The sequence below is a fragment of the Rousettus aegyptiacus genome, unplaced genomic scaffold, assembly GCF_014176215.1.
Source record: "Rousettus aegyptiacus isolate mRouAeg1 unplaced genomic scaffold, mRouAeg1.p scaffold_m13_p_3, whole genome shotgun sequence".
NCBI lineage: Eukaryota > Metazoa > Chordata > Mammalia > Chiroptera > Pteropodidae > Rousettus > Rousettus aegyptiacus.
The window spans coordinates 1,933,278-1,956,406 of record NW_023416306.1 but is presented as its reverse complement, the minus strand read 5'-3'; the positions used below and the strand labels follow the sequence as shown (position 1 = coordinate 1,956,406).

Genomic DNA, 23,129 nt, shown 5'->3' with positions numbered 1-23,129 from the left:
CCTCAGTTCCGCATCTGTAAAGCGGGGTCATTTTGGGTCGACTCGGGGAGCCGACGGCGCGGTGCCCCCTTAGTCCTGTGCCTTGGCGTGGAGGCCTGTCCGTGTGGCCGGCGTCGGTTAGAGCGCACCTGGCTGCTTACACCCAGAGAACCCAACGGCGCGGCAGCCGAAGCGTACAAGGGGCGGCCGTGCGGGCCGGGGGTTCTGGCCTCGCGGAACCGCCGGGGACCCATGTGCCGGCCTCTGTCCGTTCTGCCTCCTTAGCATTGGCCTTCAGTGCCAAGGCCACGGTCCAGCGTGGCTGCAGGAGCGCTGGCCATCATGTCTCTGTTCCAGGCAGTGGGCAGGGTGGCGGGGGAGGGGGGAGAATAGACTCACTTCAGCACGCTTTGCAAAAGCTCCGCTTCCCGCTCCTTGTTGGCCAGAGGGGAGCCGCACAGCCGGCCGCACATAGTGACGGGGGCCCTGGCTGGCGGGGCGGGAGGCGGGGCGGGAGGGTGGGAGGCTGTCCCCGGCCCGCGTGCAGCGGGTTCAGGGCGGAGCGCGTTTGTTAGCTTGTCCCTGTTGGCGCGCACAGAGTTTGGAGCCGACGCCTGCTTTGGGGTTCAGGAGGGCACTGACTGACAGGAACACCCTTCAGGCGCAGCTCCGGTGCCCCTTCCCCCCTCCTAGGCTGGCGCGTCCGCCCCGCACAGCTCCGGCCCGTGTTGCGGCCGATGCGGGAGACGGCCCGCCGCCGGCCGGGCGTGGGGGTCTGCGTCCACCTCACTAGCACGCGGCGAGGACCGGCCTGAGCCAGGCAGACGTTCAGCCCTTTCTGCGTGTAGCTCGTCGAGGTGGGCCCCGGGGAGGCAATGTTTCCGGACTTTTCACAGACACACGTGGCCGTGGACTGGCCAGCAGGATGGTCAGGCGAGGTCGCACCACTTCCTGGCGCCGCCCGCCCGCCCCCCAGCTCACCGCACGGTCGGCTGGCTGTGTCCTCTGCCCTTGACTGTGTCAAGGATGAGAAATGAACTGGACTGTGACCGTGGCGGTCGGTCTGCCCGGACCCGTTTTGTAGGCGAGCAGACTGAGGCTCTGAGAGGCCTCAGCGGTGGAGGGCTGGGTGTCGGACCTGCCGGTGGGCTGCAGAGGCGGCTACCCCGGGGAGGGCAGACGGGAGAGGACGCCGAGCCCTGCCTCTTGTTTCTAGCCGGGGTGACTCCCCAACCACCTTCGTGAAGCGTGTGCTCTGCCCGGACGAGGTGGGCAGGTGTGCCGTCGGGCACGGGTGGCCGCGGGTGCCGGGCCGGGGGACGGACTGCAGCGCGCGGCTCCTTTCTGTGAGCCCGACGTTGGTGCCGGGTCCCGCCCTTCACCCTGAGCCCCCACCCCCGGTGGAAGCTGTGAGCCCCGGGCTGGGGTTCTCGAAGTGGGGTTCCTGGCTGCTGGGCTACGGTGTCTTCGCCTCTGCCCCCTTCTTGGTGGCTGAGCCCCTCGGAGCTGCAGGGCGCCACGACCAACGCAGGCGGGCAGCGGGGTGGCTCCTGCCGCGTGGTTTCTGGACGATTCTGCCTCAGAGGGACCCAGGACAGGCCGGGGGGGTCCGTGTGGCCGTCGCCTGTCCCCTTCGGGGCTTCAGAAGCGACTTGAAGCTGCCGCCCATCCCTGAGCCTCCCTGGGTTATGAGGGTCAAAGCTTCCAGACTTTCCCGCAGAGGCGTTGGTTTTGGCGCACGGTGCTGGCGGCTCCGGGGGTCCTGTTTGGGGGGGCGGAATCGGGAGCCCGCGTCCCCGCTGGGGGAGGTGGTGGCTTCCGAGGTTCCCCGTCGTCTCGGGCACCATGGCGTTTGTCTTTGGTGACGTGCTAGCAAACGCCTCTTTGTGATACCAGGTGAGCGGCGCCCACGCAGATCCGCTGTGGCTTCCGGAGCAAGGTGGGCTCCGTAATCCACTGGTCAGCCCCCCCCCCCCCCCCCCACTGCACCAAGGACCCGAGGTGGTTGTCGAGGAACGTGCATTACAAAACTAAGCTCTGAGCAGGACAGAGATGAGTCGGGGGGGACGGTGGCAGCCACACGGGACCGTGCCGGGGCACCCCGGGTTCTGCGCTCCCAGGCGGCCAGTGCGAGGCGGGAGACCACGTGACCGCCCCGCCCCGGGGCCCTGCGGGGCCTGCGTAGCCCAGGGTGCTGGTGCCTCCGTGGCCCCCCAGGTCCTGGAGCAGCTTGCTCAGCGCGACCCTCACCACCTCCGAGGCGGGGCCTGTGCCGTGGAAACCGTGTCTGAACCTCTGCCCTCCCGTGACAGCGGTTTCAGGGGTGGCCGCGGGGCACCGAGGGGCGGGGAAGGCCTGGCCCTTCCCCGTGTGTCTGCTCGGCCTCGGCTTGGTTCGCGGAGCGTGGCTGGTCCCACGTGTCGCGTGAGTCCTGGCCTCTGCCCTCAGCTCAGCGGGGAGGAGGAGCCCACAGAGCCGCGAGGTGCCCTGGGGGACGGGCTGGTCTCGGGGTGCCAGGGAGGGGGACCCGAGAGGTGAGGGGGCCGTGAGGGTCAGCGCACGCTGGCGGGGCTCCTCGGGGGTGGACGCGGGGCCCCCTAGTCTTGCCCGGGAGCTGAGGGGGGACGACGCCCCAGGCCTGTGCCCCCTCGTTTTCCTGGCTTTTTGCTCTGCGGGGACTGGGCTCCCCCTTCTCCCGCCCACCTCCGGGGCCCCTGGGGCTCTTGACTGAGTGACTGGCAGGGCCAGCGCGTAGCGGCCAGCGGGCCGTGGGCCCTCTCTTTGGCCTCTGCCCTCTCTGCCCTCCAGGAGGGCAGTGAAGGGGGGGTGGCGGGGGGGCCGGCAGGGGGCGTGGACCCCCACCCCCAGGTCAGGCGGGCCTCTGTGCCCGAGACGGCCCAGGGACTGTCATTCTCTGCCACTTTCAGCCTGGCTCTCTCCAGACTCGGCGGGCTCGGCGTTGACCCCCGAGGCTGGCCAGCCGTCCCCAGTGGAGGACGGAGCGAGCCGCGCGGATGGCCGAGTCCGCGTCGCCTCCAGAGGCCGTAAATCGGCGCCGGTTTCTCCCGCCCGGTGACTGCGCTCCGGGGGCCGCCGCGCCCGTGGCGAGCTCGCACTCGGCCGCCCGGTCCTCCGGTCGGTCTCCCGGCTCCCGGTCACCAAGGCCAGCCAGGCGGGGCCGGGGGCACCTTCAGTCCTTTGTGTGGGAGACAGGTGCATGGCCAAAATCAGCCCCACTTTGGAGAAGTGACCGGGACTGGTGCACCAGCCCCCAGGATGGCACACAGTGGGTCTTCAGTTGCCCTGGGGGTGGATGTGGCAGCGCGGACTAGGAAGTCGGTTTGGGGGCTTCCTTGTCCCTGGTGAAGGGTTAGATTTTCTGTAACTGCACGAGGCTCCAGATGGGGCTTGCAGCTGGCGCCCTGCTGGGCGCGGGTGCCGGGCAGGTGGCGTCCGTCACCTGCTCTTGGAGTTGCATTTTGTGTCTGGGTGGGAGGAGGTGTAGGTGATAGGGAAGGGTGCCCCAGAGCCCCAGCCAGCCCCTCCCCCAGACCTCGCCGACCAGCCACCCTGGAGAAGGTCCCAGGAGTAGGAGCAGAGACTGTTTACCCCGGGGGTGGGGGTAGCACCTGTTCTCAGTGAGGAAGTGTTTTGGGTCCCTCAGTGTGTAGAGTGTTAAAATCCCGAGGCCCAGGGGGGGCCTTCCCACTCCCCAGTGCTTGGGGAGGTGAGCGTCCTGGGGAGGTGGGTGTCCTGGGTCCTTCCAAACGCCTACTCAGCAGCTTGGACAAACCTGTGGCCCCGAGACACAGGGACAGTAAGGGACACCGAGGGGTTGTTCGGGGGGAGGACCGAGGGTCCTGGCTGCAGGCTGACCACCCGAGAGCCCTGTGCAGGAGATAAGGCCTCGAGGGGCAGGACCCTGGCCCACCTGGCTTTGCACTGTAGCGGTGTGACCAGAGGCAGGTAAGGGGACACCTGTGGCCTCCTCCCCGTGCTCCGTGAGAGGTCGGTGAGGGAGGCTCGGATGGCACTTACCTGACCTGACGCCTGGCACAGTCTGTGCCCGTGAACGCCGCAGCCCCTGCCTGGACTCGGGGGTGTACAGCCGCGGGCAGCCGAGGCGGGGGGGCTCTCCAAGGCGTTAGGCCCGCCGCGGGCAGGCGGTCCACGAGGCGCACACGTACGGCGCCCGCACAAGGCTGGGATGGACCGACCGGCTCTGTGCTCCGCCCGTCTCGGGGTCTGGCTTCCTGGCGCTTGGCCGTTGGAAATAAAATGCTTGCAAGGACTTGGCGACTCGAGAACCCTGGCAAGGACTTGTATGTGAGGCCCCCTGTCTTTTCTGGGGGGCGTTTTGGTGGGGCGGCCCCCCCGATGTGCAGGTGTGCGGGGCGGCTATACGAGATCGTCCACTTGGCACCCATTTCCTGAGCATCTGCTGGGGGCCTGGGCCTGGGCGCGGCTCGGGGTTCCAGGGAACGAGCAGACCTGGCTGTGTTCACGAGTCCGGAGTGGAGTGAGTCCCGGCGTGGGGTAGGCACAGCGCCCCAAGCGGGGAGCACCGCCAGTGCTGGGGGAGGGGGTTCGGGGATCCCGGGGCCCGGTGCTCCAGGTGGCGCTCTGCATGGTGTCCGTGGGGGTCACCGCCCTCCACGGAGGCGTTACGTGATGGCGAGTTGCTTTTCTCGAAGCAGAGACCCTGGCCGCCATTCCTGAGGCCGTCCGCACAGACACGGGGCCGCCCTGTGAATGTTCCCGGGGCGGCTGTGACAGCACCCCAGACAGGGGCCCGGACGACGTCCTGGGGCCGGTCCAGGGTCAGGTGTCTGCAGGCGGCTCCTCCCTGGGGTTACCTCGCAGTCTCTGTCCAACACCACACCAGCCGAGGCCATTAAGCAGCCGGGCACACCCGTGCGGAGCCAGCGGCTGCCTGCCTTCCTCCTGGAGGGAGCTGAGCATTCTCGGTGGCCGAGCTGAGCCGGGCCCTGGGTTTCGCATCCAGGCGGCCTTGAGCCCCAGCCCATCCCCGTGTGTGGCCGCAGCCCCTGTGTCCTCCCCTCGGCCGGCCTCCGCCACGTGCTGGACACCCATCTTCCTCCATCTCCCCGGCCACCTCCACATGTCTTCGTCCTGTTCCGATGTCTGATTCAGGCGCGGAGACTTGGGACAGCGTCCACGCGGGACCCCGCTGAGCCGCGCTTTGGCCAGGCCCAGCGTCAGGCCGTGGGGGGCCTCGCAGGCCGGCTTCCGTGACCCCGGGGCCCGCTCGCTGAGTGACCTTGGGCAGTGACTCCATTCTGTCCCTGCCCGAGCGTGTGTTTATGGCCTGCGGCGTGAGTCTCCTCAGGAAAGTGTCTGCTTCCCCTGCCCGCCTCAGCCTCCTGCCCACGTTTCCAAAACAAACAGAGCCCTGTTTGTGTTCAGAGGACACTGTGCAGCCCGCCGACCGTGCACCGCCGCTCTGAGCCCCGACGGCCGTGACGGTGGACCGCGCGGCCCCGTGGACTCCGCCCACGGCCACCAGCAGACCCCCAGCCGGGCCCTCCCGGGGTCTCGGGATCTCCATCCCCCCCCCCGCCCGTCACATCCTCAGACCCAGCTCCCCTCTGTCACCCCGTCGCTGTCCCCATCGTGGGCGACGCTGAGGGCGGGGTAGGGTCCTCACCCACCTCAGGGCCACCGGCCTCCTCCCGGCCCTTTCTGCGCTGCGGCTCCTGGCCTGAGAGGTGAGGTCCCGGCGAGAGGCGCCCGCGCTGTGTCCGGAACGACCTCCATGGACAGCAGCACAGAAGCCTTGGTCCGGCCTCTGGGCCACCTCGAGCAAGCCCGCGGGCGCGCTGACCGCTGGGGGAGCCTGGGCGAGCAGGTCGGGTGCGGCTCGGCTCCAGACCCCAGGAGGGTGGTGGTGGGCAGGCTTGGGGTGCCCCCTTGGAAAAACCGGCTCCGGTGCTGCCCGGGCCCCTTCGTTCCTCCGTTGACCGCCCTCTTCAGACCAGAAACTGCCCCAGTGGATGTCAGGAGAGCCGACGGCTTTTGCACGGTGGTCGTGAAGAGGTCGGTCCCAGCCGGCCGGGGAAGGCGCGTGGCTGGCAGTGAGCGTGGCCGCCGAGCACGCTCTGGTCAGAGGGCCAGGCAGCGCCACGCTCCCGAGACCCAGGCTCCACGCGCCCCCTGCTCCGCCGTCCCGTGAGCGGCCTCCCCGGGGGCAGGTCGCTGCTCGGTTTCTGCCGCTGCACCCAGGACGAGGATGGGGCCGGGGCCTCCGCACAGCCGTGTGTGCTGCTCGGCCCCCGGAACGCCGTTACGGGGCCACGTTTTGCTGCAAACGAGCGTGGGAAGTGGGGTCCTCAGCCGGGCAGCTCTGAGCCCATATGCCAGTCGTCCTCCATGGGGCCCAGGGGCGGGGCTGGCCAGTCGTCCCCCATGGGGCCCGGGGGCGGGGCGGCCAGAGGGCCAGTGTCCGCCCCAGGTGGGGGCAGCTGCCTTCTTGCTCTTCTCCTTTGTCGGGTTTTTCCTCTGCTTTTCTCGAAGGGAAGGGACCTGGTGAGGAGCTGGGCAAACGTGGTGTGTCCGCACAAATGTCACTCATTCCTGAGCCCCAACAGCCAGCGAGCCGTGGGCGCCAGCCTCGTTACAGGTGGGGAGCGAGGCGGGGACCGCTCGTTGGTTTCGAGGGGCTGGGTTCCTGGCCAGGTCCTCCCAACGCCACGGCAGGAACCGTTGCCCAGGCTCCTGGCTTTGGCTCGCACCCCGGAGTCACCCCTGCAGCCTGAGCCCGAAGCAGGGCCCTGAGTGCCTGGGACGCCCCAGGGTGACCTCGGGCAGCTGCCTGCCCTCCAGCCTCTGTTCACTCACCTCGCGGCCGGGGCTCACCCCGCTTCCAGCTCACGGGCACGTTGGGGAGGGTGAGAATGAGCCGCTGGCTGTGAGGACTTGGCGCGGGGCTCCATCACGGTGGCCCAGCTGCCCGGCCCAGAGCCACACACCTGCCGTCCGCGGGGGCTGGGTTCCCGGACGGTTCGTCGCTGGTCTCCCGAAGGGGGAGTGGACGCCGGTGGCCCCGGCCTGTGTGGGGGACGTGGGTGTGTGTGAGGGGGCAGGGGCTGCTGGCCGGCAGTGGCTGTTTATCAGGCGGCGGGTCCACAGGACCCGGAGGGTCCCAGCCCCAGCTGTCCCCGTCCCTGAAGCCTGGCTTCGTCCCGGCCCTGCTGCCTGGGAACGGTGGGGGCTGGGCTCTGAGCAGCTGAGGCCCACTTTGTTCCCCACTCGGGGGCTGGTGGGGACCTCGCCGTCCCCGCCCGACACCGTCCCTGGGGTGTGGGATTTATGCTTCCAGACACTTAGTTTCCGCGGGGCGTCCTGGAGGTCTCCGTGGGGGTGACAGGTCACTGCCCACAGAACGGCCGGCAGATGGCCCCGCCCTGCCCCCGCCCCAGAGGAGGGCTGTCAGGCACGGGGCCTTGCTGTCCTGGGGCCATGCCGGGCCCCTGCCCCCAGGGGGGCCCCTCTGTGGTTGGCTCCCCCAGTCCCCCAGGAAGAACCCGTACCACTGCAGAGACAAAGGCTGGGGCCTGGGGTCCTCCGCGCCTGCCTTGGGCCCCCCAGACCCACCCCCCCTCCCCAACCTGCATTTGGAAAATGACCACCGCCCTGCCCCAGCCAGGTTGCTCAGTGGTTCCAGAACATTCCCGGGGAACGGGCTTTCGTGCTGGCTGACGCCGCTGCCCTCTGAAACCAGACGCCTGAGCCTCGCGGTGCAGCCACCAGGGAGCTCGCGATGCGTGTCCCGGGGCGCGTGGTCCTAGGGTGCATGTTCTGGGGCGTGTGGTCCCGGGTCGTGTTCTAGCGGAAAGCTAACCTCGGCGGGGCTGCTGAGCGCCCCGAGCGGAGCAGGCTCCCCCTCGCTTTGCTGGGGTCTATCTGATGTCCCCATGTGCAGCAGGAAAAGGGATTTGCGCCCCCCACATCTGAGCTCAGGCCTGGCCGGGGTGAGGAGCTGTGCGGTGCCGTCTGCCTGTCAGGCGGGTGCCCCGGTTGCCCAGGAGGGGGTCGGGGGACGGGGTGCCCTTCCCCTTGGGCCGCTTCACCTGGGCCAGGGCCGGGCCCTCAGGCCGGCCAGGAGAGATGTTGGCGGTCAGCAGTGGCGTTTCTGAAGAACTGGTAATTACATGGGACGTGTGTGGTGGGGCCCGGAGTGGAGACCCCCTGTGTCCGGCAGGAGTGACCCTCATCGTGACGGAAGCTTTGCTGTGGTCTCCTCTGCTGCCCGCCCTGAGTGGCGAAGGCCCGTGTCCCCAGGCAGAGCAGGCGCCGGCTCCCGCTCGCGCCTCGGGCCCACCTGGGGCTGGCCTTGCACCCGTGGGAGCCTGCGTGCAGCGCCCGGGGCCGCCCCCCTCCCCCCACGCTGGGAGGAGCGGTTACGGGTCAAGTGGACGTCCGCCTGCCTGGTTCCCGCCGCACGCGCCTGGGGCCTGCGTCGTGGGCCTTCTTTGCCGCGTTGCCGGGCTGTGGAGCGAGGTGCGTGTCGGCAGCTCAGCGTGGCCCACGGCGGGGGGGCAAGGGCGTGCTGGGGGGCGGCGAGCAGACGGCGCCACGTAACCGGTGACCGGGCGGGGGCGGGGCCAGTCGAGCCGCCCGTCCTGTCACGGTCGCGGCGGCTGCAGGCTGCCCTCACTCAGGTCAGCGCCTGCTGCCGGCCGTGCCTGGTCCGGCCTGAGCCCCGCCCACCCGCGGGGCGGCAGCCGGGGCGCCCCCGGGCGCGGCCGGGGCATGCCGACCAGGAATGCACGTGCCGCCGAGCTCAGCGCTGAGCCGAGAGCCCGCTGACGCAGCGGGCAGAGAGCGCGTCCCCGGGGCGCCTGCACTTGGCGACCAGGTCCCTGCGTCCTCGCTTCAGAGATAAGGAGCGTGTTGGAAAATTATCGCCGTGTGAGATACAATTTCGTTCCCCTTCCCATTAACATGGCCGCTGATCCGGGAAGGCGGTGAAGCGGGTTCGGCACCCCCCCCCCCCGGTGGGGCTGCTGTCACCCCCCCTCACCCTCGTAGCAGGCCAGGGCTCTGAGGGGCCGGAGGGCCTGGGGCCTGGAGCCCACGAGCCCGGACCGCTGCGGGAGGGACCGTCGGGGAGGCTCAGACCGGAGGCGGGGCTGCTGTTCTAGAGACTTCCTCTTGAAGAGCACTTGGCACTGATCAGACCGTCCAGGTCCTCAGCCTTCTGTGCTGCTGAGTGCAGGTGACCCCTCCGACCCTCCGTTTCCCTGTCTGACGGGGGGGAACAGTGACACGATCTTGGGGGGGTGAGGGGTTCAGCGAGGCAGCGATCTAGCTCCCGAGCCCAGAGCCAGGCTCGCCGAGGTCAGGGTCCAGGCTCGCCGAGGTCAGGGTCCAGGATCGCCGAGCCCAGAGCCAGGCTCTCCGAGGTCAGGGTCCAGGCTCGCCGAGGTCCGTGTCCAAGCTCGCCGAGGTCGGGGTCCCGGCTCGCCGAGGTCGGGGTCCAGGCTCGCCGAGGTCGGGGTCCCGGCTCGCCGAGGTCCGCGTCCAGGCTCGCCGAGGTCAGGGTCCAGGCTCGCCTGAGCTTTGGCTCATTCGAGGCGGTTCCGGGGGGTCTGGTGCCCTGGGCGCTCCTCAGGGCCCGACCCAGAGGGACGGCCAGTCCGTGGGAGACGGTCGTGCACACCCGGGGCTGTGGGTCCCTGCCCTCGGGCTGTGGCTCGCTGTTCTCCGGAGGACTGTCACCACGTCGGCACTGATTCCAGGGACCCCGCGGACAGGCAAGGGCAGGATTCAGTCCTCGTTTCCGGCAGCCTTTCAGGTTGAAGGTGGAGACTTCTTGCTCCTCAGCCAGGGCTGGGGTCAGGCAGACCATGTCCAGCCCTGGAGCTGCCTCTTCTAGCTGTGTCCCTGGCAAGCGAGGTCACCAGCGGGGCCTTCGTTTCTTCACCTGGGAAGTGGGGACAATGGTCCTGACCCCGCAGGTTTGTGGCGGGGACAAACCGTCCATCTGAGGCAGGAGTCCGCGTGCCAGGCAGAGGCAGGTGTGGGCCGGGGGCGGGGGGCCTGTACACACCTGGTTCAGATCCCCGCTACAAGGAAGAGGGAGGGGAAAAGTGTGGTCAGGGCCTTTCGGAGAGGCGAGGTTCCCAGGTGCCCGGGCTCGGCCCAGGCCCGCCCTGTGCCGGCTGTAATGCTGAGCTGGCCTGCGAGGCCGGGGCTGCTTTTGCGATTCGAGATTTGCGTACCTCCGGGCTGTGACTCACACTGCAGCCGGACTGCGTCTGGTTAGTGGCTGGTCTCAGGGCTGCTTTTGCGATTCGAGATTTGCGTACCTCCGGGCTGTGACTCACACCGCAGCCGGCTGCGTCTGGTTAGTGGCTGGTCTCAGACGGAAGGGAAGGCGTGTGGCAGCTCGTCGGCAGCTGGGGGCCGAGCGCCTCCTGCAGTTTGCCATACCTCGGTCCCACCTTTCACCTTCGTGGGGGACTCTCCCCTCCTGCAGCCTCAGCAGGCAGCGGGGACTCGTGGCAGCTGCGTGTGACACCGGGAGTGTGGGGAGGAGTGGGCGGGCGTCCGCAGCCGGTGAGTGGCCCCGGGCCAGCCCACCTGGCCAGCTCCGCAGCGCCACCGTGGGGGTCACATGGCCTCTGTGTAGAGCCGCGGTGAGCAGCCCTGTTCTTCATGCCTGGAGGGCGAGGTTTGTGGGCCAGCCTGTGAGCATCAGCCTTGGGTCAGGGTCAGGGTCAGGGTCAGGGGTTAGGGACAGGGTCAGCATCAGCCTCGGGTCAGGGTCAGGGGTTAGAATCATGGTCAGGGTTAGGGGTTAAGGGTTAGGGGTTGGGGGTTAAGGTCAGGGTCGGGGTCAGCATCAGGGTCAGGGGTTAGGGTCGGGGTCAGGGGTAAGGGTCAGGGTCAGGGTCGGGCGCCCTCCAGGGCGGGGTCAGGCTTCTTGTTGTGTGCCGGCTCTGCTGGTAGGAGAGGCTGCTCAGAGCGCTGGGAGGAGAGGCTTCGGCCGCGGCCCCTGGCTTCAGCAGGAACGAGCAGTTTGTGGTGCCCCGGCAGGGGGGCACGGGGCGTCAGGGGTTAGGGTCAGGGTCAGGGGTTAGAGTCATGGTCAGCCTCACGGTTAGGGGTTAAGGTCAGGGTCATGGGTTAGGGTCATGGTCAGCCTCAGGATCAGGGGTCAGGGTCAGGGTTTAGGGTCTGGGTCGTGGTTAGGGTCAGGGGTTAGCTTCAGGGTCAGGGCCAGGGTTAGGGTCAGGGTCAGGGGTCAGGGTCAGGGTCAGCATCGGCCTCAGGGTTAGGGTTTAGGGTCAGGGTCAGGAGTTAGGGGTGGCTGGGGCGGACGCTCAGGGCCCTTGCTTCTGTGTGGCCTCCTGCGTGGTTAGGAGCCGGGCTCAAGGTGGTCCCCTCCGCTTGCTGCGAGACCTCCATCGTGTCGGTTACGTCTCTGAGCTTCGGTTTTCTCAGTTGCAAAAACACTTCTCGCGAGGTGGACAGACCTGCAGACGGGCAGAGCTGTTCGCACAGGGAGTCAGGCGTGTTAGGTGCTCAGACTCCGCTCCGGGAGGTGCACCGTGGGCAGAGGCTGTAGCCCCCAGTGTCTCCCTCCTTTGTCAGGCGGGACTGGGACACAGAGACCCTTCCGTGTAGGTATCACCCACCCACCCACTCTCCACCCGTCACCCACATAACAGGCACCAGCACTGACGGAGGGCCGGGCGTGACGTTTCGGGCTGCCGGTCCCACGGCTCGGGGCGGTGGTCTCTGCCCCTTGTGTCTGAGGGTCTTTGCTCAGACCCGCTGAGACCGCGGCTGCGCAGCTGGGTTTGGGGGTTCGGTTCGGGTCGCATGGAAAGCTCAGTGCGGGCGCAGGAAGGGGGCGCGGGCCGGGCCCGAGACAGCCACGGCCTCTCTTCTCATCCTGCATTTTTCTTTTCTCCTAAATGGCTTTCGAGCGCGACGCTCTTCCTGAGGATGGCCAGATCCTCCTCCCACGCACTTCCCTCCCAGTCGCTGCCTGTCCTGTCCCCTGGCCCCAGTGAGTGGCCTTTGTCATGGATCCGCTCGGCTTGCTGTCCTGGGGCCCGGGGCCCGGCTCGCGCCACCTCCTTACACCCAGCCTGACGAGACACAGCGGCCGGGATGAGGCCGTGGTTTCCACTTGCTTCTGTCTGTCCGCCTCCCCGCGGCGGCGTGGCCAAGCTCGCGCACGGAGCCGTGGCCGCACGTGTCTGGTCATCAGCCAGTCCTCGCCGGCCGCGCGTTGTCCTGGAGGCAGCGGCATCAAGTGTTTCCTGACCTCGCTCTCGATGTGAAAACAGGAAACACAGAAAGGCAGAGCCGGCCGAGCGGAGAGGACGGTCCGCAGTGATCTGCTCGCGAACCACGGCGGAGCGGCTGCCGGCCCCCGGCAGAGAGGCGGGGTTCCGGGCCACGTGTTTCAACGCGGTCGATGACCTCGCCGTTTGGCCCCGCCGGGCTGTGAGCATCTCCGTTGCTTGGTGACGGCCGACGGGGTGGTCTGCGGGCCTGGGCCCGGCCCGCGGGGTTCCCGCCCGTTGGTTCCTGCCCACGCGGGAGCGTCGGGCCAGGACGCCGAGCGGGGCTGGCCGGGCCGGCGCGTTGCCTGCGCTGCTCACCTCGTGGCCCCCGTCCAGCTGAGTTGTTCTGCGTCATTTCCACCCGGGCTTAGGTCCGCGTTCCTTCCGGGTCCAGTGGGGGAACCGGGAGCCGAGCGGCCGTGTCGCTGTGGCGGTAGGTCCGAGCTGTGGCGGCTTACACAGGGCCCAGTGGAACCTTCTGGGAGGTTCCAGGTGGGCAGAGCGTGTGCGCGTGCATACGTGTGTGCGTGAATGTATGTGTGTGCATGCATGCGTGAATGTGTGTGCGTGTGTGCGCATGCATGTGGGTTTTGCGTGAATGTGTACATGCATGCATGCATGTGCACGTGTGTGCGAATGCGTGTATGTGTGTGCGTGAATGTGTGTGCATGCATGTGCGTGCATGTGTGTGTGTGAAAGTGTGTGTGCACGTGTGCATGTGGCCTCTGCTCAGCCTTTCAGAGACTGCTGATGACTGCTTGGCCACCTTGAACACGAGGCTTTTGAGGGCACCCCGGGGCGGGGAGGGCTCATGAGCCAGGCCTGTGAGTGGACCCCCTGATTTTGCCCCCGGCCATCGCGTGGATGTCAGTAGCTGCGGGAGAGGTGGAAAGTACGGTCTCGCGGGGCTTGGGAGGAGGGTGCGGGTTCCGTGCCCGCCGCAGGCCCCTGTGCGGGGTGCGGGGCAGCAGACAGGCCTGGGTCACACACACCTGGGCTCAATCCCTGGGCTGTTCATTGACAGGAGACCTGGGGCAAGGTCCTTTTTCTCTCTAGTCCTCAGCGTCAAACGGAGAGTTGGGGGCGGGACCAGCACATATGGGAGTGACGATCTCGTCGTGCTAATCCTGGGGTGTGGCACATAGCGGGTGCTCAGCAAGCGGTCGCTCACCCTCTGGTAATGGAGAAGTGGGGATTGGGAGGCAGGTTCTCACGGGAACCTTTGCTGCTGGTCCTGTTCGTATACCTACCTGTCTACTCATCTGTCCAGCCATCCTTCCATCCACCCACCCATCCACCACCCACCACCCACCACCCACCACCCACCCGTCCGCCCACCCGCCGGGCGGGGGCTGGACGGGCAGCAGCGTGGACGGCGTGGCCGTGGGGAGCGGCCGTGCGTGCCGTGCTCCCAGTGGGCCGGGTCTTGGGCGCCCGCCTTTCTCCTCGGGTGTGTCCGCCCTGCTCGCCCCTGCGCTCGGGCGCCTCTGCTGGCCGGGGCTGGGCTGCGAGGGCCCGGGCGGGAGCGGCAGGCGCGTCGCTGAGCCCAGAGGCCCGAGCCGGGGGGACGTGGGGGTGGGGGCAGGGCCGGGAAGGGAGCAGCTGTGCGCATCTTATTTCCTTCGTTAACGGGGACGCAGATGAGACGTAGAGATAAAAGTTGAGAAAATGTCATCCTTTGACATTTGCGTTTTCGGCGGGGTTGGCAGGGCTGGGGGAGGGTTTGATCGGCTCGGAGCGAGGCCTCTGGGGACGCGTGCCCCCCCGTGGGGCGCGGGGCCTGGCCCGGGGGCTTGGCCTGCTGCAGGGAGGTGCGCTCGGCTGCTGGTCCTTTCCTAAGGGACCACTGCGGCCCCGCAGCTCGCCCCAGAGCTGCCTCGGGGCTTCCGTGTCTGCCCCGGGGGTCTCTGCTCTGTCCCCGGGAACCTGGAGTGGGGTTCCCCGTGGCTCCCGCAGCTGCCGGCCAAGACACACGCAGCCTCGGTGGAGTGAGGCGGATTCCGACGGAAGGTTCGCAGCCGGCGTCTGGCCGGTCGGGGACGAGAGCGCCTGCCACGGGGCAGCGTAGAGGGGTGGCTCGCGGGCCCTGCCGTTGCCAGACCCTCCCCAGCACTCACGTTCCCAGCTTCCGTCAAACAGCTAGGAGGACACACAGCCGTTTTGCTTTTACTTGTGTTTTCTGTAAATACGTAGAACTCTTGAAAGCCAAGAATGATGGCCGAGGCCCCTAATAGCCCACAAGCCGGGGAGCCCGGCTGGAGCCGAGTCCGGTCCGAGGAGTCACAAGGGGGCCCCGTCATCCTCGGGCTCGCGGCGTCCATGGGTCCCAGCCCCTGAAGCCTGAGCACCCGCTGGACGGCAGCACGTAGCGCGTGACTCGTTGGCCGAACGTGCCATCGTGCCAAGTCGAGAAAGGGCCCCTCTGCTGGAAGGAGAATGTCCTCGGAGGGGTGTGAGGGTGCCCCAGGACGAGGCGTGGGGAAGGCCATCCGGCCGACTTCCTGGGGCAGCCAGCACCCAGCAAGGGGCGTCTGGGACTTTAGCAAGCGGCCATCAGAGACCTTTCCTCAGACGCACACGCACACACACGCACACACGCACACTTGCAGGCACGCAAGCTCGTGCGCTCACAGAAGCACGCAGTAGTGCACGCTTGCTCACACACACGCACAGATGAGTGCGTGCGTGCTCGCACAAGTCCCAAGTCGAGGCCTGTATCGGCTTCCTCGGCGTGTGGCGTCCGGCGCGCCCGGCGCCCCGTGAATCCCGTGACGCGTCGCGAGCCGTCCCGTTCTGTTCGCGAGTGTCACACGCTCTGCTCGGGGGCAGCCACTCCCCGCACCCGCTCGGCGTCCCTGTTATCGTCCGCAAAGCCCCTGCCCGCTGGCTGCCCGTAGGTGGGCGGGCCCGCGGATCACCGTGCTGGGGCGCAGAGGCTGGGACGCGGGCGGGTCCAGTGTCCGGAGGAGGCCGGACGGGACGGAGGGCTGGGGCGGCCGGGCGGCAGAGGACGGAGCTGCTCGCCGCTCAGCGATTCAGGACCTTCCTTTTGACACGCGTCGGTGGGGGGGGGGGCTGCCGCTGGGGCCCCTCGTGGCCTCCGACCCGGCACTGCCCAGCGGCGTCCGCCAGTGTCCGAGCACCGAAGCGACACTTCGCGCAGCGCGCGGGTCACGGAGCAGGGGCCGGGCCAGAAGTGCTCGGCCGCGGGGCCCGGCGCCCCGGGAGCCGGTCTCGGGGTCCGCGAGGCGCCGCCGTCCCCCGGAATCACAGAGCGCCTCTGTTGTCTCCCGCAGGTCATCTCCGCGGTGTCCAGGCTGTCCCTGCACAACGTGGCCCAGAACAAAGGCATCAGGTAAGCGGCCCCCGCGCCCGGCGCGGCCGGCGGCTCCCAGCGGAGGCCTCCCCCGGCGCCTTCGTCGGGGCGTTCAGCGTGTGGCCGAGGCGCCTGGTGGTGGCGTGGGGGGCGGGGAGGGGGCGGCGGGCGGCCGGGAGAGCCGGGCGGTCTGCAGCGGGGAAATCGCGCGGGTCTGTGACCGGTGGCTGCGAAGTCCCTTTCGGGTCAGGCGACTAGGTCAGCAGGCCAGCCCGGGCTGTTGTCCACGTAACTGTTGTGGGGTCTGTAATGCGGACAGTTTAAAACCACCCGATTCAAAAAAGGTCCCGTTTCCGGATGCGAAGACAACACGTGGTTTCGGTTTCGTTTTTCCCAGAAACGCTCGTCTGTGCGCTGCCCCGCGGGCCCGGGGCCACGTGTCGGGGTTTCCTTGCCCTCGCGCGTCCAGCAGATTCTGCGTCCACGTGCGAGTGCGCGCGCACACACACACAAACACGCACATACGTGCACACACACTCATATACACGGACACGCACACACGCACGTATGCGCACATACTCGCACACACGCTCGCACGCACACACACTCAAGCACACATGCACACGCACACACATGCACACCTGCGCGCGCACGCTCGCACGCACACGTGCACACTCATGAGTACACACTCGCGCACACGCACACATGCACGTGCGTGCACACACACATCCACACAAGCGCACACATATGCACGTGCACGCACGCACACACGCGCACTCACACATGTACACACACATGCACACACATGTACACACACATGCACACATGCACACACTCATGTGCACACACGCAAACGTGCACACACGTGCACACACACATGCACACATGCACGCGCACACGTTGCCGGAAGACCGTCTCATCTGCCGCCCCTCCTGGCCCTTGCCGCGGGTTCCCCTCCTGTGCCGTCTCCTGCACCCCGCGCTCTCTCCCTCCTTGTCCGGCCCCAGTCCAGAGCTCTTCCGAGGTCCTTTCTGTCGGGAGCCCCTGGGAACAGCCTCCGTCCGGCACCTCACGCAGTTCACCCCGCGAGCCCCGCGACGGGGAGCCGTGTCCTCTCGCTGCCCCGTGCGGCACGAGCACTTGGGGTGACCTGTCACCCGCCGTGTGGCTGCGGGAGGGCCTCAGGTAGCTGGCCGTTCGGGGGGGTCACTGCACTTCCGCTGAGCGGGCTCCTCGCTGGAGCGTTTGTGGTCACGGGGATTAGCGAGAGCTTTCGTTTGGCCAAACCCCTTCCTTTTCCAAAAACCCGCAAACCGAGCCTGCAGCCCCGAAGACTCTCTTCCTCGCTTCTTTCAGGGCTGGATGGGAGCCCAAAGTGCTCCTTTAAAAAGACTATCATGCTCACAGCACTCGTACTTTGCATAACGAGCTGATTTTCCATAAAAGCCCAATTACACTTCTCAGAGGCTGATGAATACGAGACTTAATCTAAGAGTCCCGCCCCGGTGCCAGCTGGAGGCTCAGAATCGGGGTGGGGGGGGCGGCCCCCGTCAAGTCACGCAGCTCAGCATGTGTGGACGCAGGACCTCACCATGGCCAGAGCCGGCCCTGCACACGGGGAGGTCCCGGTGGGGGTCATCACGGCTTGTGTGGCCGGAGGGAGGAGACGGCCAGGGCTGGGGCCGGCGGAGAGGAGCGGTGAGGCCCGGGAGCCCTCGGCCCGCGGCCTCCTCTGTCCACCTCCTGCCGGCCGGGCGACCTGAGGCCGGCTGCCCTCGGGCCTCTGGCTCCTCTCTGCAGGCTGGGAACACAGCCCTGCCATGCAAGGTCGCCGCGAGCCTCCGCGCTGTGTGGCACCCGGCACTCCGTGAACGCCCACGGGCGGCCGGCCCTGGGAGCGGGGTGACAGGTGGCCCCCAAAGATACATCCAGCTCCGAACGGCTGGCGCCCGGGGGGCGGGGACAGCGTCCTCCGCAGACGTCGTTCTGTGTGTGCGGATGGGGTTAGTGTTGGGGTGAGAGGGAGGCCGGAGGAAGTGGCCGTGATGGCCGAGCAGAGGCTGGAGTGACGTGGCCGAGAGCCCAGGGCCGCGGGAGCCCTGGACGCTGGGAAGGCGCGGGCGGGGCGGGCTCTGCCCCGGAGCCCGCGGAAGGGAGCCAGCCCCGCCCACGCCGGGTTCAAGTCCCCTCGGACCGCTGACCTCTAGAGCTGCAAGCCGAGGAGTCCGTGCTGTTGGGGGCGCGTGGTGACGGCGGCGGCCGGAGGCGAGGCCGTCGCGGGCAGGTGTGGCACGTCCCCGCGCACCCACACTGGCCCGGCGGGACTTCCTCTCTCAGTTCGAAGAACCGAAAATCTAATCTAAGTACGACAGAACTTTCCAGAGCTGAAAGTGAGCATCCCCGTCTCACGCTGGACGTGGAGAACCGTCCCCTGGTCTCCCCGCTGCGGGGATGGCCCGTAGCGAGCCTCGCCCTGGTGCTCCCGGTGGGCGACGGACCCAAAGGCGAAGCAGCCTCCGCAGCCAGTCAGCCTGTCGCCCGATGGGGTCTCCCATTGCAGCCCCGACTAGGGTCCCCCTCTCCCCACCAGTGGCAGGAACGCACGGGAGCCCAGTTCAGAGAGCAAGAAAGCTTGTTCGCCTGACTGGAGGGAGCGCCTTTGACCTCCGCCCCAGACCTCGACCTCCGCCCCTGACCTTGCCTTCTTCCTGAATCACCTGCAGGTGTCAGAGACCTCTGAGGCAAATACGTCTCAACTGGCCGTCTCAGTCGGAGGGTTCGTGGGTGGCCCTGGGGGTCCAGGCCTCCACGTTTGTCAAAGGGGCCCTCACCGAGGCGTGGTCGCGTCTGGCCCTGCGTCTGCGGACAGGGGCCGTGGCTCCCGGAGGCGTCTCTCTCGGGCACGAGTCCCGGCTCTCGCCATCGCACCCCACTCAGGCTGACGCTGCCCCTTTTCCGCCGGGAGCCACCTGGGCGATTCCCTGTAATTGGGCCGCACGAGAAAGATTTGGACGGGAGGCGGCGATTTTCACGTGCTTATTCGCAGCTCGTCCTGCCAGCGTGAGGGTTTTAATTGTCCCGCTTGGTGACATTAGGTGTCCCGGCCACCTGTCCTCGGTGGGTTTGCCACGGGGCGGGGCACAAGCTGGGCCGTGCGGATGCCCAGGCCAGTCGGATCGAAGAGTGCGTGCCCTGCATTACGGCGATGGCCACAGCGTCATCTGCGTTGGCCTTGGGAGGACATAGTTGAAGATTGCTTCGCTTCCCGGGACGGCGGCCGGATGAGGCCACCCCCGCATTGCTGGGGGTCACGGCCACCCACGCCGGGCTCCCGCTCCAGCCGCTCCCGGCCCCGGGCCCCCGTCACACCCGGAGAGACGCAGCTGAGCCCGACGGCGTCCTGGTGTCGGGGCCTCCCACAGCCCCCTACACCGCTTTCGGAGCAGGAAACCGAGGCCCGGCCAGGGGAGCTGACCTGCCGAGGGCCCCTCGGGGTGTCACTGTCACAGGTCGAAGCGCTGTTCTCTGCCGCGTGCAGGGCTAGGATGGCCGGCTCGTCCGGTTTGGGCGTTGGAAGTCCCGTGTCCCAGGACACTCGCCAGCCCCTGGCGAACTGGACGGGTGGTCACCGCCTGCAGGACCGGTGCCCGGTGGCCTCCGAGGCCGCGTCGAAGGGGACCAAGCTGTCCCCGATGCTTCCCGTAATCGCGACCACGGAGGTCACTTTGCTGGGCTGCTGCTCTGTGAGCTGAGCCCCCCCTGCCCCCCGCCCACGCCAGGCTGTCAGGAGGTGTCCCACCTGGCTCCCACCGGAGACGCCAACAGGACGTGGAGGACGAACCCGTGTGCCGGGTGCTCTGAGTAGCGCGTCGGAGCCAGGGCGGGAGGCCCCGTCCCCTCCCACCTGCACCGCCTGGCACCGACCCCTCCCGCTCCGCCCCGCCCCGGCTGCCCCATCTTTGTTTGGCTGTGGCAGGAATTAATTGGATTTGCAGCTCTGTTCTCAAGGGAATTTGCGGGCCCGGAAAAGGGCTGTTGGAACAAAGGTGGAGATTTCGCGGGCGGCTGGGCCGTTCTGACTGGAACGGGCCGTTTTCTCCCCGTGGGACGGGGCGTGTGAGAAGCAGAGCGGCCCGCCAGACACCGGAGAGGGAGACGGAGGACAGGCCGCGGCACCGATGGTGTTTTCCCGAGAGGGACACAGAGACTTGAGACGGCCCCTGTGTCCGAGTTTAGTGAGCACCTACTTTCCGTCCATCTGGACAGGAACGAGGTGCCGGGATGTTCTGGACGAGGAGGCTCTCGGGCCCTCGGGAGGCAGCAGAAATCAGCTTCGTGGGCTGGTAGACAGTAGTCCGGGTGAGGATGAGGGTGACCACGGAGATTGCAGGTAGCGGCCCTCGCGTGGGGTCCTGCCAAGGGTCCAGTGGTCGGCCGCCTCACACCTGCTCTCCGCGGCGGCCTGGCGAGGGGCTCCTGAGGCCCAGGGAGGCCGAGGCCGAGCGGCTGGCGCGGGCCACGCCGGCGGGCGGGGGTGGGGCGGGACGCGGACCTGGCCCGCCTCACCCGAGCCTCTTCGCTCTGCCGCTGGGCTCTGCCTGCCCTCGCTGGCGCGGGGCACGGGGGCGGGGTTCCATCCGAAAGCCTGGGCCGCTGCGGGGACGGCCGGCCGTGTGGAGACGGCCGGCCGTGTGGAGAGAGACCGCCCTGGGCTCCAGGGGCAGGAGCCGCTGTCACTCGGCGGTGCCCGCCGGGCGCGGGAGGGGTGAGAGGTGGCTCGCCTGCCGCGGGCGCGCTGACCCTGAGCTGGGGAACCGAGGGCTCCAGCTCGCGGAGCCGGACACAGCTGCCCCCTCGTCGTCGGAAAGCCTTTAGCGGAGCCCGTGAAAGGAATGAAGTGACCTCGGCCTTGACCGTGGTTCCAGCGCGGGGACCTGTTTTCAACACACCGGTTGTGTTTTTTCCCGATTATGGCGATGCGTCGTTGACGATCTGGGGAAAGCAGAAATGGCCCACGAGGTTGGAGAGGGGATGGCCAGAGCTGAGCACGGGTGCGCGGCGTGGGGTGCAGGGCCAAAGGGGAGGGGGCGCTCCGCCTCCGGGGACCCGCGGCCTCGTCCCGGCCGGGGCTTCCGCACGTTCCGTGGTCGCTCGTGTGTGGGCCGGGGCCGCTGGCGCTTGGGGTCGGTTAGGGAAGCAGCGCTGGGACCCAGCCGTGCGGGGTCCGGGCCGGTTTCCGGCCCTGCTGCGTCACGGGCGTGACGTCCTGGCCATCTGTGCCGCCGCGGCAGCGAGGGGCCCGCCCCTGCTGACCCCCTGCTGATCGCGAGGCTGTCATGGCGGCCTGCAGTTCTCCCTGGGGCGCGGAGTCCCACAGCTGTGCGCCTCCAGCGCGGATGCTGTTGCCATGGTGATGGGAGGCAGGAGGAGAGGGCTGTAGGGGGAGAGCCCCTCCCAGACAGGTTCATCCCGGCCAAGCCCGCCCTGCCCCATCGGACTCGAGCCACTGCCCCCAAGCCACTAGGGGGCGGGGAGCACCGGTCGGGGGGTCTGCCTGGGGACCTCGGGCCCAGGCCCACGGCAGGTGTTCGACCGCTGGGCAGGACCTGGCCTCCAGCTCCCAGCTCAGTCCACGGAGCGCAGGCCTCCGCTTCGGTGCTGGGAGCAGGGGTCCCCCATCCCCGCAATCGCCCCCTGCGCAAATGTCAGCCTGACCCTGAGCGGGGAGCCCCAGCTGGGGGTCCCCCGTGAGATCCTCCGTAGCAGGCTTCCCACCAGAACACGCAGCCCTGGGCCGCAGGGAGGCGCCGGTTTAATCACAGGGCAGTTCCGTCTCCTGGAGGTGGGGCAGGTGGGGGAGCCGGGCGCGTGGCCCACGGCGAGCCCCCCTCCACCGCGAGGCGCCTCTGCTCTCCCGCCTGAGGCCGCCGTGGTGCCCGCATGGCCCGGCCAGCCTGACCGGGGCGGTGCCGGTCCTCGAGGGAGAAGGGGAGAGGTGGCTGGGCCCCGGCGCCCTGGAGGGGGCCTCGGGGGCCAGGTTCGCTGCGGGGTCGCCGTGTGGGCTTCCTGTGCTGGTGGTGGGCGTGGAGATCCGGACGTGTGTGGTGCCCCCACCAGGCCCCGCGCCCCCCACCACCTGACAGGGGCGTGCTGTCTCTGGTCTGTGAACGGGGCTCCCCACATGGCACGGAGGGGTGACACTCCCCGGTTCCTTCTCCTTTGACCCTGGCGCTGCCCGGGCCTTGTACGCCCTCCGGACGCAGGCTCAGGGGAAGGGCGAGGCCGGGACCTGAATCTGGCCCGTGCACCCAGCGACCCCGCGCTTCCCGCCTGCGCCCCCAGCCCCTGGTCCGGAGCCAGGCCCGCCCACGTTCAGTCATGGTGGACTGGGGGGCCCCAGCGTTCTGAGCCCCTTCGCTCCTGTCTTCCCTGTGAGTGAGTTCTCATCCCGCCAGGCTCCGAGCTGCCCGGGCGGACGCCTGTCTCCCGAGGACCGCGCCTCTGCCCCGCCCCCGCCCCGACCAGGGGAGGTTTCTGATGCTCCTTCTCTCACTCCTCCCTGATGCGTCTTGGAGCGACAGTCGGCAGGGGCACGGGGCACCCCCAAAATACGGAACTGTGAGATTTTCATGGAAAAAATAGTAGAGGGTCTCAAGTCCAGACGCAGGGCCCGCTCTCCGCGTCCCAGAGTCTCGTGCAGACGTGACGGGCTCTGACGAGGCCGCTGCAGAGGACGCTTTCACCCGCCCCAAGGGCCCACGCCCCGCCCGGTTCCCCGGGACAGCGTTCGCGCTGGCAGAGCTGCACCCTGTCCCTCACCCGCTGCAGAGGGCTCGTCCCCAGCCCTTGGGTTCACCAGTGCGAAGGTCACTGTCACCCTTGATAAGGATGTTTCGTTGGGGGGTGGGGACAGGGTCAAGGGCCAGCGAGGGGGAGTCGAGTAGCCGGCTCCTGAGGCTCGGGGCTGAGGGCGCGGAATCCGGCGGGGGCTGGGGGCCGGGGGTGGCGTAGGGGACAGCGTGCGGTCAAGCGGGGGTGACCTACAGGGACAGGAAGTGGGGGCTGGGAGAGGGCAGCTCCTCAAGGCTGCAGACTGCCTCCCTTGTGGCGCTGACTGGTGGCCCCGGCCACCCGGTCGTCCACCCTCGGAGGGTGGACGTCCCAGGAGACCCGCCGGGCCCCCTGGGGCTCGCCCTCACGTGGCTCCTGCTCCTGGGGGGAGGCCGGTCCGTGTAGGGAGGTGGCCTGGCCAGGTCAGAAAGCTTTTGGGGGGGTGCTGACCCCCGGCCAGGCCCCGGTGGGCGAGCGCCGTCTTCCTCACAGGCACTGGCCAGTGCAGGTGGTGGGCAGCACCCCCAGCAGGTGCTGCCGTTGTCCCCTGTCCCCGAGGGGCCCTCTCCTTGGGGGTGGAGGCCGGTGCCCCAAGGCTCCACCCTTCGCAGCCTGATTCCCTCCTGGGTCCTCCGGCTGCGTGAGCGGGCAGCCTCTCTGCGGTGGCCACACCCCGAGGG

The 23,129-nt window shown here is 68.5% G+C and overlaps 1 protein-coding gene across 1 annotated transcript in view; it reads left to right on the top strand.

The window, feature by feature from the left end:
- VAV2 (vav guanine nucleotide exchange factor 2) overlaps positions 1-23,129 on the top strand; it is a 108,627-nt gene that overhangs the window by 42,225 nt on the left and 43,273 nt on the right. The window contains exon 3 of the mRNA XM_036218204.1: positions 15,599-15,657. Within this exon, the coding sequence (XP_036074097.1) occupies positions 15,599-15,657 (59 nt within the window). The remainder of the gene's footprint in view (positions 1-15,598; positions 15,658-23,129) is intronic.